The sequence below is a fragment of the Larimichthys crocea genome, chromosome II, assembly GCF_000972845.2.
Source record: "Larimichthys crocea isolate SSNF chromosome II, L_crocea_2.0, whole genome shotgun sequence".
Classification (NCBI taxonomy): Eukaryota; Metazoa; Chordata; class Actinopteri; family Sciaenidae; genus Larimichthys; species Larimichthys crocea.
In genome coordinates, this window is record NC_040012.1 from 3,831,673 (window position 1) to 3,845,819 (window position 14,147).

Below are 14,147 nucleotides of genomic sequence, written 5' to 3' on the forward strand. Positions count from 1 at the left end.
GGAGGGGGGGAGGAGAGGAGGGAAGGGAGAGAGAAGAGAGGGAGATAGAAGAGAGAGAGAGAATATATAGGGAAAGAGGATATAGAGAGTAAGAGAGGGGGAGATAGAAGAGAAAAGTGAAGAAAGAGAGAGAGAATAGAGAGGAGAAAGATAAAGAAAGAAGGATAAGATAAATGGATAGATAGGATAAGGAGAGAGGGAATATAAGAGAGAGAGGGAGATGGAGGGAAAGAGAGAGAGAAGAGAAGAGAGAAAGAGAGAGAGAGAGAAAGAGATAGAGAAAGATGGAGGGGGAGAGAGAGTTAAGGGAGAGAGAGAGAGGGAGAGGGGTATAGAGATAAGAATACGAGAGGGGTAGAGAGAGAAGAGAGAGAGCCAGATATCAGAGTCTATAGTATTCTTTTCTCTTTCATCTTCTATCTATAGAGAGAATTGTAGGAGCTTACTATAATTTATATTTTCTAGATAGAGCTCTATAGAGCGCTATCTCTCTTTTATTGATCTCTCTATCGAGCTCTCTTTATTTATATCTCTCCATCTCTTACTCTACTCTTGTACATCATAGATATATCTAGATCTCTATTTCTCTCATAAGATTTTATCTATTTTTTTTATTTTGTTCTCTCTCTCTCTCTCTCTCTCTCTCTCTCTCTCTCGCCTGTTGCCATGGTGATCTCCATTGAGTGCTTTTTTTGTCCCTCGCAGCTAATCAAGAGGAAGCAGTGTAAGAGGAGGGGGGTGAAACAGAGCACCCTCCTTTGTCACTGTGTGTGTGTGTGTGTGTGTGTGTGTGTGTGTGTGTGTTGTCAGTGAAGCTTCATGACACTTTTCATGAAGACGTTCCTCGTCAGATTCGCTCTGAGGTTTGTAACAGATGGTTCACATCACACGCTGACTCAGCATAATAAATGTCAGCTGGACACGTTACTGCAGGTGTGGCGTGGAGGAAGTTCCAGTTACCATAGCAACAACTAGATGTTATTAAAGATTTCCATTTGTAGCTACGATGCACGATAAAAAAAATATAGTTTTTCTTCCAGGTGCAAACACTTAAACGGTGTTAGCTCTGATTGCACGTGACAATATCACAATAACAACACAAACAGTGTTTGGTCTGAAGGTTTGCACCGGTGGAATATGTAACGATAAAGTAGCCTCATATTTCATAATTCAGAAACAATCCAAACACGATGCATGGACGAGTTTACAACTGAGACACTTTAAAAATCAGGACGACACCGGAGCATATCCAGAGGAAACGACAGACGATGATGTTGTTGTTGTTCATGCAGGGTTGTATGTTGTGCCTCAGCATCATGTCTCAGTACAGGAATCAGTTTCTTCATCGTCCTGATATTCAGACTCACCCGTCTGCAGGTTTGCAGAATCTCGACTCGGCCTTTTGATTTAACGTGAAAAGAATCAGAGGCTCATAATGTTTTAGAGACAGATCTCAGTTCAGCTCCCGTCTTGCTGAGTTAACTAACGCCAATTAAAGCATAACTGGAGGCCGAGTTCTCTGCTGGAAACGAGCGTCTCCATGCTGAGCAAGCTTCCTCCAGATGAGCTCCGACAGTAAAGCCAAGGGAGCCAATCAACGCCTGGAGAGGGGGGAGGGAGGACACGTCCCAACTGGACTAAGAAAACATATTAACTATATTTCCAGATTTTCTTTTGTCTCAGACACTCCATATGTTGGAACCAGTCCAATCAAAGATCTGTTTCAGGATTTACTTTGAGGCTGCAGGACAGTGATGACGCGTGGTGGTGGTACGATGTGAGGACAAACAGCACAATAAACATTATTATAATATAGAACTCTGCATGAACGCTATAAAGACGGAGTGTTTCATGTCCTCTCTGTCAGGCTGCGTCGGTGATTCATTTAAAAACTTGAAGATTTAATTAACAGCCGTCACGAGCACGACAGACGCTCGCCCACTTTCCTCACAGTGAATGTCCTGATGCATTTTCTCATCATCTTCAGCATCTATCAGAGAATTCTGATGTTTTCTGGCACATAAAGAAAGATATGAAGCCATGCTTATAGTCTGCATTTAAGCTACAATAAAAACTAAAGCTGTGAAGTGACAGGATCAGTCTTTTGCGCTTCAACAACTTGTTTCCTGAAGGTTCTGATATATTTCTTCAGCTGCTGTTGTTGGAAAAAAAGAGAACGAACGTCCTCGTCTAAGCGATACCAGCCTCATTGTTTCTGTCTCTCGAGGAGATTATAGCCGGCTCCAGGCAATCAGAGCTGCTGTGTGGCCTGATAGAGCCCGAGCTGCCACTCACCGACACAACAGGCCGGCATTGTCTGCGAAGGGCAGCTTGACAGCAGCTATTGAGACGGGTCCGACATGCTGCCGGTGGGAGAACAATGACCCGAGGTGCAGCGCCGCCTCGCCTCACCTGCTGCAGCCCCGCGGAGCCTTCACGCTCTCTGAGGTTCAACTATCTGTGTTTCCATAAAAGATTTTATCTTCACAGAGACACAAGAAACAAATAAAATCACATTTAAGGAGCTGAAATCAGAGAATGATGAATCAATCATCTTTCTTTCATCCTGATCATAGTGTGCACTCTGCGGTCAGTAACATGATCCCAGAGCTGCATGGGAGGAATTAGTGTCGCTACATAAATATCCGTTGATGTTTGTCCGACTGCTGTGAAACTGAATCTCTCTCTTTTTCTTCTTGCAGCTCCGGCAGGCAGCAGATGTCGACCCACACAACGTGACACGTCCCTACGTCAGTCTGGAGACGGGTTAAAAGTTAAAAGAGATAAAAAAACAACAAGAGTCTGAGGTCAAGAGTGAAGCGAGACGATCATTCAGAGGCTGAACACAGTCCTGCATCACAGCTGGAACATCAGCACGCCGACGACTGAACAACCGACTGACTGAGGTTTTATATGAGCCACAGAGGAGCTGCACTCAGTCTGATTTACTGCTGAAGTCAGTGAGACCGAAAACACACCCGACAAAACAATGTGGAAAACCTGTGAACTCCACCTTCCTCTGTTTAACTGCAGACACTGAATGAAGTCTGCCTCAGTGACCATTCAAATAAAAAGCAGCAGAGTGATGTTTTGTCATCTCGTCTGTGAAGCCCGACATGATCTGAACCCATGAACAAGAACGTAAAACAGAAAGGATCAAATCACCGCGAGAACTCTGACTCCTGACTGTCATTGCTCTGTCCTCAATAGCAGCGAGACTTTTATGATTGCAGAGTTCCCCACTATTCACACAACATTAATATCAGCTGGATAACGAAGGCGTGACCGGCAGAGCAAACATCAGACCGACTCTCCAAATAAAAGCAGGTGACACCTTTTCTTTTTTTTTTTTTCCCCCATCGAAGCGAAACAAGGTCACCTGATGCCGTCACAACACAGACGGAGAGAGAGAGAGAACCCGTCTGAGCCGGACTAAAAATAAAACCAGTCTCTCTCAGCTTGACGTGGGTTTTGATCTCCACCTCTGTCAGAATTAGATCATGGGGCAACGTTTCAAAAAGGACGCCGTGCAGACAGGAAATGACCGAGTTAATGAATCCAGAACAAACACACACACACACACCCCGCCTGAAACAAACACACACGTCAGGAAGCGGCTCGTGAAACACAATCCGCTCGGCCACCTGCACCTCCTGCCGGACCATTGACATGCTTAATGAGATCACACAGCAGATTGAAGTGTTGTGCTCTCTGTCTTTGCTTTAAATCCTGCAGAGATGTTGATAAGTGTTCGGCCTGATCGGCAGATACGGGAAACAGAAAGGTGAGCTTGGAACAGACGTGAACCGTGGAGAGCGGCCCGGTTATCATCCGGCTGACCCGCTGCGGGAGAAGATAAACGTGTTTCCAAGACTCTGGAATTAATGCAAATGATTTTTCAGTGTTTGAGCTTTTTTTTTTTCTGGGTTGATTCTCAGCGGGGAGGTTTCCTCCGCCTCGATGCCAGAGAGGCCGCTGGGGAGGAGGAAGGCAGACAGAGTGGGTTATATCTAAAGAGCGTCTGATGAATGGAGAGGCAGAGCAGGAACTCACGTCAGCAGCAGGAACTAACAGCTTTGGCTGCTGTAACTGAGGCCGAATGTTTCAGTTCTGCCTCAAACATCAGATTTACTCCATAACGATTATTATGCAACATCCATAAAGAATGCTGAGTTCAAACAGTCGTATTTCGGGTTCAAAGAAGTTTGTAAAGTAACAGCTTTGGTGTCACACAGGACAGAAACAGACACATCCATCCTCCCCACTCTTTATACCACATCACCTGACCCGACACTGGTGTGTGCGGTGATGACACTTGTAGTGTAATTATATAACTGGTGTGTGTTTGTGTGTGTGGGACGTCTTACCGTTGACGCAGATCTCGTACGGTGAACACAGCTCGCTCTCGAACAGGCAGCCTGTGTGCAGACAGACAGACAGACACAGGTCAGCAGGTTGACATCAAACATCTCACACAGACAAACTGTGACCGGATCACTCCTCATGCTGTCGCACAGTCTGAGTGATGCACGTACACAGGCAGCAGAAACAGACTGAATTCATTCAGGTGATTTGAAAACTGATTTTAAAGGTTTGAGCCTCAAATCGAATCTCAAAATCTGGACAAATCAAACTAACACGGTTCGAGGCGAGAGAGAAAACTATTAAAGAAATCTCATCACGACGCGTTTCCACCCGGAGCTACAGTGTCGACTAACAGGCTTAATAAGACGTCAGCTCTGTGTTCGTATCAGCCGTGGACAGAAAACTCTTCTCCTGAGTGAACGCTGCAGGTTCAGAGGGGAGGATGACTCCTTCACTGCTCCTCGGGGAGAGGAAGGGAGGCGGCCGTATTTTATTCTGTTCCACTTACAGAAGATGTGGCAGCACATAACACTTCTTCACCCTGTGACACACACACACACACACACACACACACTTCCTGCAGGTTTAGAGACCGTGGACGTGTTTGTTTGTTTGTTTGTTTGTTTGTTTGTTTGTTTGTTTGTTTGTCTCCTTCGACCGTGCGACACGATGTTCTCTCCTTTCACACGCACAGACAGATTTACAGCATCCTCGTGTAACCCAGCAGCAGGTTCTCCACACGTGTCAGGGCTGAACCAGGACCAGGCCGAGCGCCGCTCTCAGGGTTCTGTTTGTTAAAGCTGTGACTCGGTTTCAGGTGATCAGCAGCTTTATTATTTATTTTTATTTCTTTATTCTTAAAATAAAGACGAGCTGATGAAATGTGTGTAAGTGAAACGCTCGTCAGCATCGTGAAGGATTTTCTGATGATGATGATGATGATGATGATGATGATGATGATGATGAACGTGGCTACAGATGAAGGTCATTTAAGTTTACTACTACTACAACTAATACTACTGCTACTACATCGATAAATGTACTTCTACTAATCGAATCTACTACGAGTAGTCCTCCTGTTACAACTGTCTGACAACAACTACAACCAACACTGTGTCTAAACTACGACCTCGCCTACTGCATCACTACTGCATCACTACTGCATCACTACTGCATCACTACTTGTACTTCTACTATGACTGTACTGCTATGCAGTGTCTAAGCAACAATTATCACTGCTACTACTTCAACCAATAATTGACAACAATAACTTATGGTACTATTAGCAGTAATACTATCTGCTTCTACTACTTCCACTAATACTACTACTAATCTACTATCTACTAGTGTCCTACTACTTCTTCTAAACAACAACTACTGGAACTCTATCTACTAAACTTGTAATGTCTACTGCATCACTACTTATATTACTATCACTACTACTGCTGCTAGTATCTGTTAAGTATCAATTACCACCGCTACTACTGGAATGAAGTGAGTATTAATACTACCACTACTTCAACCAATAATGCATTTGACTTCTACATCTACAAACTATGACTACTATTACTTATGGTAGTATTAGCAGTGCTACTAGTACTTCTATCTCCTTCTAGTACTTCTACAAAGACTACCTCTACTACAAGTACTCCAATTACTACTTCTACTAATACTACTACTAATCTACTACTAACTACTAGTGTCCCTCTTCCTCTTACTACTTCTTCTAAGAAGATTATTACTTCTACTACTAAACTACTACTGACTACTGCATCACTACTTATACTACTATCAGTACTACTGCTGCTAGTATCTATCTATTAGGTTGTGATTGTCACTGCTACTACTGGAATGAAGTGATTATTAATACTACCACTACTTTTTTTACTTCTACATTAACAACCCTACTTCTACTATGACTACTGTTCCTGTTATTTATGGTACTATTAGCAGTACTACAAGTACTACTATCTGCTTCTAAAACTAACACTGCCTCTACTACTACAACTACTACTAATCTATCATTACTACTTCCACGAATACTACTTCAACTACTAATCTACTAGTACCCCCTCTACCTCAGACTACTTCTACTAGTACTGTATTTACACAACTGTACAGTACTGTATTCAAACAACTACTTCTACTACAGACTACTGCATCACTACTTATACTACTATCACTGCTGCTAGGATCTATTAAGCAACACTGCAGTAAGTGATTACTACTACCACTACAACCAATAACTGACATTACTTCTGCCAACATACTTCTACTACAGTATAAGTACTACTTCTATTACTTCTGCCACTATTAGTATCTGTATTAGTACTACTACAATGGCAGCTACTTGTAGTACTCTGATTTATCTCTGATGTTTTCTCTGATACTTCCGGCATTAATAAATAATCAGTTTAAAATGTTTATTTATCCATCTGAACACGTGATATTAACACGCACACACACACACACACACATTAGGGAGATACTGCAGGGACTGTGCCAGAGCGCCGGCTGAAACTGGCAAAACGATGGGATGCTGTAACCATGGCAACACTTGCCCCGGTCACCGAGTCCCTCTCTGCCTCCCAGGAATCAAAGAGTGTCAGCGATTACCTCCCCCTCGTCTCTCTCTCTCCCATCATCATCCACATCTATCGAGGGAGGAAGAGTCGAGCTGAACACGCTCCGTGTTCGGCAACACCTGAGACGGCAGCTACAGCCGGGCGGAGCATCGATCCGATAGATACATTTCTGTTTTGGTATGATTAAAAAAAAAAAGGCAGCATCACTCGAGGCTGCAGGTGTTTACGTCTCTGTTAGTCTGCAGCAGACACAGTGTTGTTAGAAGCATAAACATGTAACGCAGAAAGAAGAGAGAGCAAAAAAACAAAACAGGAACAAAAATATAGAAACAGGCAAAGAGTCACAACCTAACGGAGATCTGAACATTTGAAAATAAAATGCAAAATATATCTAATATTTTAACACACAGCAGAGTTTATGAAGAGATCCAATAAAATCAAAGGTTGAAGTGAAGCAGCAGATGAATTTTATTCTAATCGAATGAAGTTATTTAATGTTTTGTAGATTTTATTGTGTTTGTTTAATACGATGAATTTTATTATTAATCATACTTCATCATTTAATAAACAAAAATTCTTCCTGAACTGTGTTGTTTATGGTCTCAGAATGGTCTGAATTACTGTAAGTGACACTAATCATGGTGATTATGATTATTACAAATGTTATTAATAACATGATGTTGTGTTATAAGTCACAGTGATGACAAACTGACCTGATGAAAAGATGAAAAATAAGAGATAATTAAAGGAGCCAGTTATGAGTTACAGGATGTGGACGACGTGTGGACTGTTTGCTGTCTGGTTTCATCGCTCCGCACCAGCAGAGTGTGAAATAGGTTGCAGCGTTGCACTGTGGACCGACGCCGAGCCCGGAGAGACAAATTGCAGGAGGAAGTGAATTTCAATCAGCTTCACCCTGTGAGCAAAGAGCAGCGTCCAGAGCGGCGGCCTCCAACGCCTCCTGGCAGGGACGACACAAGCTGAGCTCAATGACGAGAACAAAACAAAAGGCACTACACTTCCCAGGATGCCATCTGTCTGTTTGCATCCGACACCTGCTGTGATCGTACTGAGAGCGGTCACCTTGGGAAATAAAGGCGACGATTTAATTGAGCATGTAAACTTTAAGTGTGGTGACGAATACTAAAAGAAACTAAATGAGTCTGAAGTCATCGACGTGTTTCTGTACTCTGTCTGAATTCATACTTTCATATTGACACCTGGATGGTGTGGAGTGTAGAGCGTTGGACACTTCTCGGGGCCGAGGAAGCTTCTGCAGCTGAAGCAGGTTGTGGTGAACACCTCGACTTACAAACATGAGCTGTACATACTGTGTTTTACATTCAGGCAGCCAAATGTTGGCGCCAGTGGCTCAATTCAGTGAAGGAGAAGAGCTAAAATGTTGAGACACAGAAACAGTTCCCTGCTGAAATTACTGCACTATGCCAAGAAGTACACAGAGTACACAGAGTACACAGAGTACTACTATAGTTTTGGTTGCTAAGCTCTGATGGGATATTATTATAATTTGGGAGTTCTGCAAACATTCAGTTTGTTTATTTAACACATAAGGTATGAACCTCAGGAGGACTTGGCTCCATCGTTGGCTCCATCTTTGGCTCCGTCTTTGGCTCCGTCACGCAGTCGAAGCCTCGTTGACCTGCAGCGTTTCCTTCAGTCTCCGGCTCTAACCTTCTCTAACCACACAGTCTTATCTCTGTGGCCGTGTTTACGTCTCCAAACAGCTGATAACAGGTGGGTGCAGCCGGCCTTTGAAAAGCTCCCACCGTCTTTGTACTTTTTATTTTTAGATCTGAAAGACTGGCTCCGTCAGAAAGGGCTTTCCTAATTGGCTGTCTGTGTGTGTGTGTGTGTGTGTGTGTGTGTGTGTGTGTGTGTGTGTGTGTGTGTTCTCTCTCTCTCTCTGGTGCGTCACTGTCTGTTTTCTCTGATTTTAAGGTGAAAGTCAAACGTCTGGGCCTCAAATGATCGATCACACGCTCACAAAAGGAAGAATTTGGAAGCCGAGGTGGCATTTGGTCATTTTTATTTTGTCAGAACAGAGCGGGGAAATCCATGTGTGTGTGTGTGTTTGTGTGTGTGTGTGTGTGTTTGTGTTTGTGTTTGTGTTTGTGTGTGTGTGTGTGTGTGTGTGTGTGTGTGTGTGTGTGTGTGTGTGTGCTTAAATTGGCTGTAATCTCTCTTTGTCTTCCTCTCCTCTGTCTCCTGCAGCGGCAGAAAACATCCGCCTCCATCACCTCCTCCCTCATCCTTTTATCCCTCTCATCCTCCTCCACCTCCTCCTCCTCCTCCTCCTCCTCTTCTCCTCTTCTTCTTCTCTTCCCCTGATCGTCGGTAGCCGCAGCATTGATCCGTCCATCTGCTCGAATGAAGGAGCAGTGCTTTGTATTCACAGCTCTCTGTTACTGTAGCTCTCAGACGTTGGCCGCCTCGAATCGTGTGAACCTTACCATACTCGTCATTTGCATGTAACAACTTGTGCTGAAGACAAATGTCAGTTAAAGTTAAATAACATATGACACTACGGCAAGTCAGAAGTGACTCAGTCTCCATAAGTCCCCATGTTCAAATGTCCAACTTCACAGCAGAAATAAACATGTTTACAGCCTGGTACAAAAAACAGTTTTGGTCTCTGTAGCTAATTTCCCCGTTCATGACAACTGTACTGAGGGTGAATTTATATACAACTCACCTGTTCACATTATATTAAGGCTTAAAGTTATGCAGGATTAAGAGCGTGGACGCTTTGATTGACAGGTTAATGTGGTTACAGAAACCTGTGGGGGGAGTCACGGAGACTACGTCCATGTTTTATGGGTCTCTCACTTTCACCAGCCGTCTCCTATCAGGTTACTGTGATAGATGTAGAAATATAAACACAGATCTTTGGTTACCAGTATCTGTTCTGTACTGTAAGGTTGGACCTAATGCTGATGAATGGATAAATATATGAACCGAACTTTCAGTACGTCAGACGGATCGATCAAACCGGGAGCTGACTGGGAACCTCGACCCAAACAGACGTGTTTCACCGAGACAGACGGCGTCACCTTTACAGGAGATTTCAATCAGCACAGACAGAAACAGCAGCAGGCGCAGAGGACGAGCAGAGTCTGCACTCAATAAACACGGATCAGGATCCATCAGTTCATTGATTAATGTCAAGTCAATGCGGCCAAATGATCAATGAAGCAGTCACAGCTGGACCTCAGCACAGAACGACGTCAGGTTTATAATCACCGTGTCGTCATCTTCAGATTTTCACAAGGAACGTCTGAAAATCTGAATCTGAACGCTCCTTTCATCGTTCAACACAAGGAGCCTAACGAGGTCAAAGGTCATGACCGCACCAAGGAGACGACCGGCTTTGTCTGGCAGGAAGTCAAACACGAAAACATCTGGTCAATTTTTTAAAATAAAACTCTCCATTACGTAGCAGAAACATTTCTGAAACATTTGAAGGCGCGTGGAGAACAGACCAAAACACTTTCACGTCCACGGCATCGCAGAGCTGTGGCAGGTGTGATGAGATAATGATGGAGGCGAGGAATGAGGAACACGATGAGATTACTGGTGACAAGCACTTAGTCTGTTAGGACGGTTTATTATCGGAGCAGCTGCAGAACAGAAAGAGTTCGGATCAGCAGCTTTGTCTTGGACTCAACAGAACCTGCAAACACAACCAACATTCTGCAGAACCGGAATCATCTGGATCAATATTGGACCGCTGTGACACGACAGCTCTCGTCCACATCCGCATGCATAGCAGCACAGTTACAGTAAACCGCCTCAGCAGCGACCCGACCGACCAATCAGCACGAATGAAATGTTAATGAGCGTTGCCGTGGCTACAGTCGCACCAGGCGAAAAACCGGCGGTGACCTTCTCCAGGTCCGGGTTAATGATTAGGAGAGCCGAGCCGAGCTGATGCAGTCTGCGGCTGAAATCTCAGGAGGTGAAAATCAGATTCACAGAGACGTCACACAGTGAAAACACCGAGATGAGACACCGAGGACAAAACAACGAGACGACAAGTCACACGTCAACACAGGCTGTCTGTGCAGACAGTTCATGTTTACAGGCAAAGCTTCACAAATACACCAAGGACTGTCTGAACAGAACAGGAGTTCTGCAGTGGTATCAGAAACCAAAACCTCACTGTATGACTGCATTCATATAACAAACTATTTTCATTTTCAGTTCTTATTTATAAAACAGACTAAAAAAAATCTGTGAGCAGCAGCGTTACAACGGCATTTCTACTAAGAAATCTGGAAATTTGAGTCTGGAAAAGTTAAAATAAATGTTATTTCATACATAATGTGACTTCTGTCATTTGCAAACTGAATGTCAGTACAGCTAATAAAGTGAAATACTGTATAAAGAGTCAGGCTGCAACCTCATTTTCAAATCAGAGCGTTGTGAAATATACAGACGATATAAATACTGTTGAATTCAGAAAACTATCAGCAGTGAAACGTCTGAACTAAAGTTTTCTATGATTGTAAACTGAAGGTGTTTATTATGAACCTGTTTAAAATTGACTCTTTAGTTTAGTCTCCACGTCAGATGACCTCTTAAGGTGGAAATGCAGCTCGCGTCACGTGTTCACTCGATTCGCTGCCAAAACACACAGCGTGAAAAACCCTGAAGTGGTGATAGAGCTCGGACTGGGCAGCGTTCCTGCTGCTGCTGCAGCTCCCGCTCCGTCATCCAGCACAAATAATCCAGCGTGAGACAGAGACGATGTGTAAAACACTGCAGGCGGACCTGCTGCCAAAACGTTCATGTAGTCTTTAAACCAAAGTGCAGGCTGAGCGGGAAACCAACACGCTGCATGGAGAAGATAAAATGATCCCGACTACCGCACGGGAAGAGAGAACATTTGGTCTAACGGCAACTACATGTGTCAAAATTCTCGACTGTAAATGAGTCTGCGTTCAGATTAATGCTTCATTACAACCTGCTGCGATCACAACACGAGGAGAGGAGTGTTGTGAAGAGAAGCATCAATGTTTAACTCATCAAAATAAAGTACATATAAAGCCTTCGCAGTATCTTTGAGGTATTTTCTACTTCTATCAGTACTGTACTTTGAATCCAGCAGTACATTTATCTACACATGCTGAGTTTCTTGTTTGTCGGTGACAGATTCTGAACCTTCGCTCATGAAACGTTTTCAGACGTACAGTTTTAATCGTTTTGCCTCTCGGCTCTGGTTTCTGGGAGGAAACGCCGTAAACAGTCGGCGTACATGATCGGCTCAGCGGCAGACGGCAGGCGGACACAGTCAGAGACCGACTGCAAAAACACAGCGCAGTGTTCAGCAGCTAAAGAGACAGAGCTTTCCTTCAGGAGCCGGTGGAGACCAAAAACAGAGCAAACATCAACTCCAAATAAACGACAACGTGTCTCCAGAGACAGCGTCAATCAACCAATAAAACACTGAGCAGCCAATCAGCATCAGCCCACACACAGGAGGAGGTCCCTCTTTGTACTACACAACTTCTAACCTCATCAGTCTCCATAAGTCCCCATGTTCAACTCACCTGTTCAGGTTATATTAAGGCTTAAAGTTATGCAGGATTAAGAGCGTGGACGCTTTGATTGACAGGTGGGTGTGGTTACAGGTGGCTCAGGTGTCATTATCGGACTCAACAGAGTCATTTCTCGAGGCCCAAAGAAGATGGATCAACCGTCAACGTAAAAGTCTTTACGGTCGGCGTGCATCACGTGACCGACGACCACTGCTGTCGTGGCTGCTTGGCTAGTTCGAGCCCCTCCATAGGACATGTTACATAATGCCATCACCACAATGAACCGCCGGTTCTTGTGGGATACTGTATATGTGCATGCTGCCACAGGAGCACCACGGTAACCATGTGTCTGTGATGATGGACTGCAGGGTTACTGAAGGAGGATGTTTCCATCATCACCAGCTCAGAACTCATGAACAATAACCGAGGCTGAATGTGTGAATGGAGCTCGACGCTCGCTTGTTTTGCTGCTCGTCTCCTCAGCTGAGTCCTGCCGTACTCTCTGTGTACTGGTTATGTAATCTGAAGGAGGAGGAGGAGGAGGAGGAGGAGGAGGCACAGACACACACCTCCTCCTGCTGCTCCTCCTCTCACCGTCTCCTTCAACACGTTTCTGCATCAGTCATCCTGCAGGCTCCGAATCTCAGATCAGAGAGAGGAAATATGAGACACACGAGCTATTTATGGAGTCACACACACACACACACACACACACACACACACACACACACACACACCTTTATATTGCCGATCAATAGCTGCCTCTGTCGGGAGCTCAGCAGTGTGTATGAAGAGGCGCACACACACACACACACACACACTGTCTGATATTTTATTTAATATTTGTACTTCAGCCAATAATCTGCCACTGTGTCATTTTATTTTCCACCTGTATATTTATTATATTTTTAATTTGTCTGATTTTTATTGAAGTAAATAATTTACTCTCATTTTATTTATAAAGTTTCTGTTTATTTTAATTTACTTTTTGTATTATTTTGTCTAGATCTGTGTATTTGTTTTCTATATTTCTGAATTATACTGAATATCTTTGTGTTTTATAATTATTTTTTATTATTTATCATTTATTTTTTATTATTTTATTTCATATCTGACTGTTACTGTGTACTTTCTATTATTTTATTGTTGTTTATTGTAATTTCAAATATTTTAATATTTTTTACAACTATTCTTATTTAATTGTATTTATTTTCTGATCATTTCTATTTATTTATCATCTTTTTTTGTATTTATCTTGCATAATCTCTCATTTTAAACTTTGAAACATCTTTTTTAAATGATTTGTTAAATCTTCTCACTTTATTTTATCTTTCACATTCTTTAATATTTGCACATTACCATCATAAACAGTCTCTGTAACACATGTAGGCCACTGAGCTCATTCTGCTGCTCTCCGCCTCGCAGCGTCTCCTCGGTGCGCAGCAGCTCTCTGTGTCTGTGTCTGTCATATTATTTCTGTGTTTATGTATTTATGTCTAATATTATATGTGTGTGTGTGTTTATCTGCAGTGGCTCATGTTATATTGACACAGATCTCAGACTCGGTGCGTCTGCAGGATGGACCTGATGTCTGATGGACCTGGTGTTTGATGGACCTGGTGTTTGATGGACCTGGTGT

The 14,147-nt window shown here is 43.4% G+C and overlaps 1 protein-coding gene across 1 annotated transcript in view; it reads right to left on the reverse strand.

The window, feature by feature from the left end:
• Positions 1-14,147, reverse strand: part of LOC104930077 (receptor-type tyrosine-protein phosphatase N2) — a 194,601-nt gene that overhangs the window by 180,099 nt on the left and 355 nt on the right. Inside the window, exon 2 of the mRNA XM_027288987.1 lies at positions 4,368-4,418. Within this exon, the coding sequence (XP_027144788.1) occupies positions 4,368-4,418 (51 nt within the window). The remainder of the gene's footprint in view (positions 1-4,367; positions 4,419-14,147) is intronic.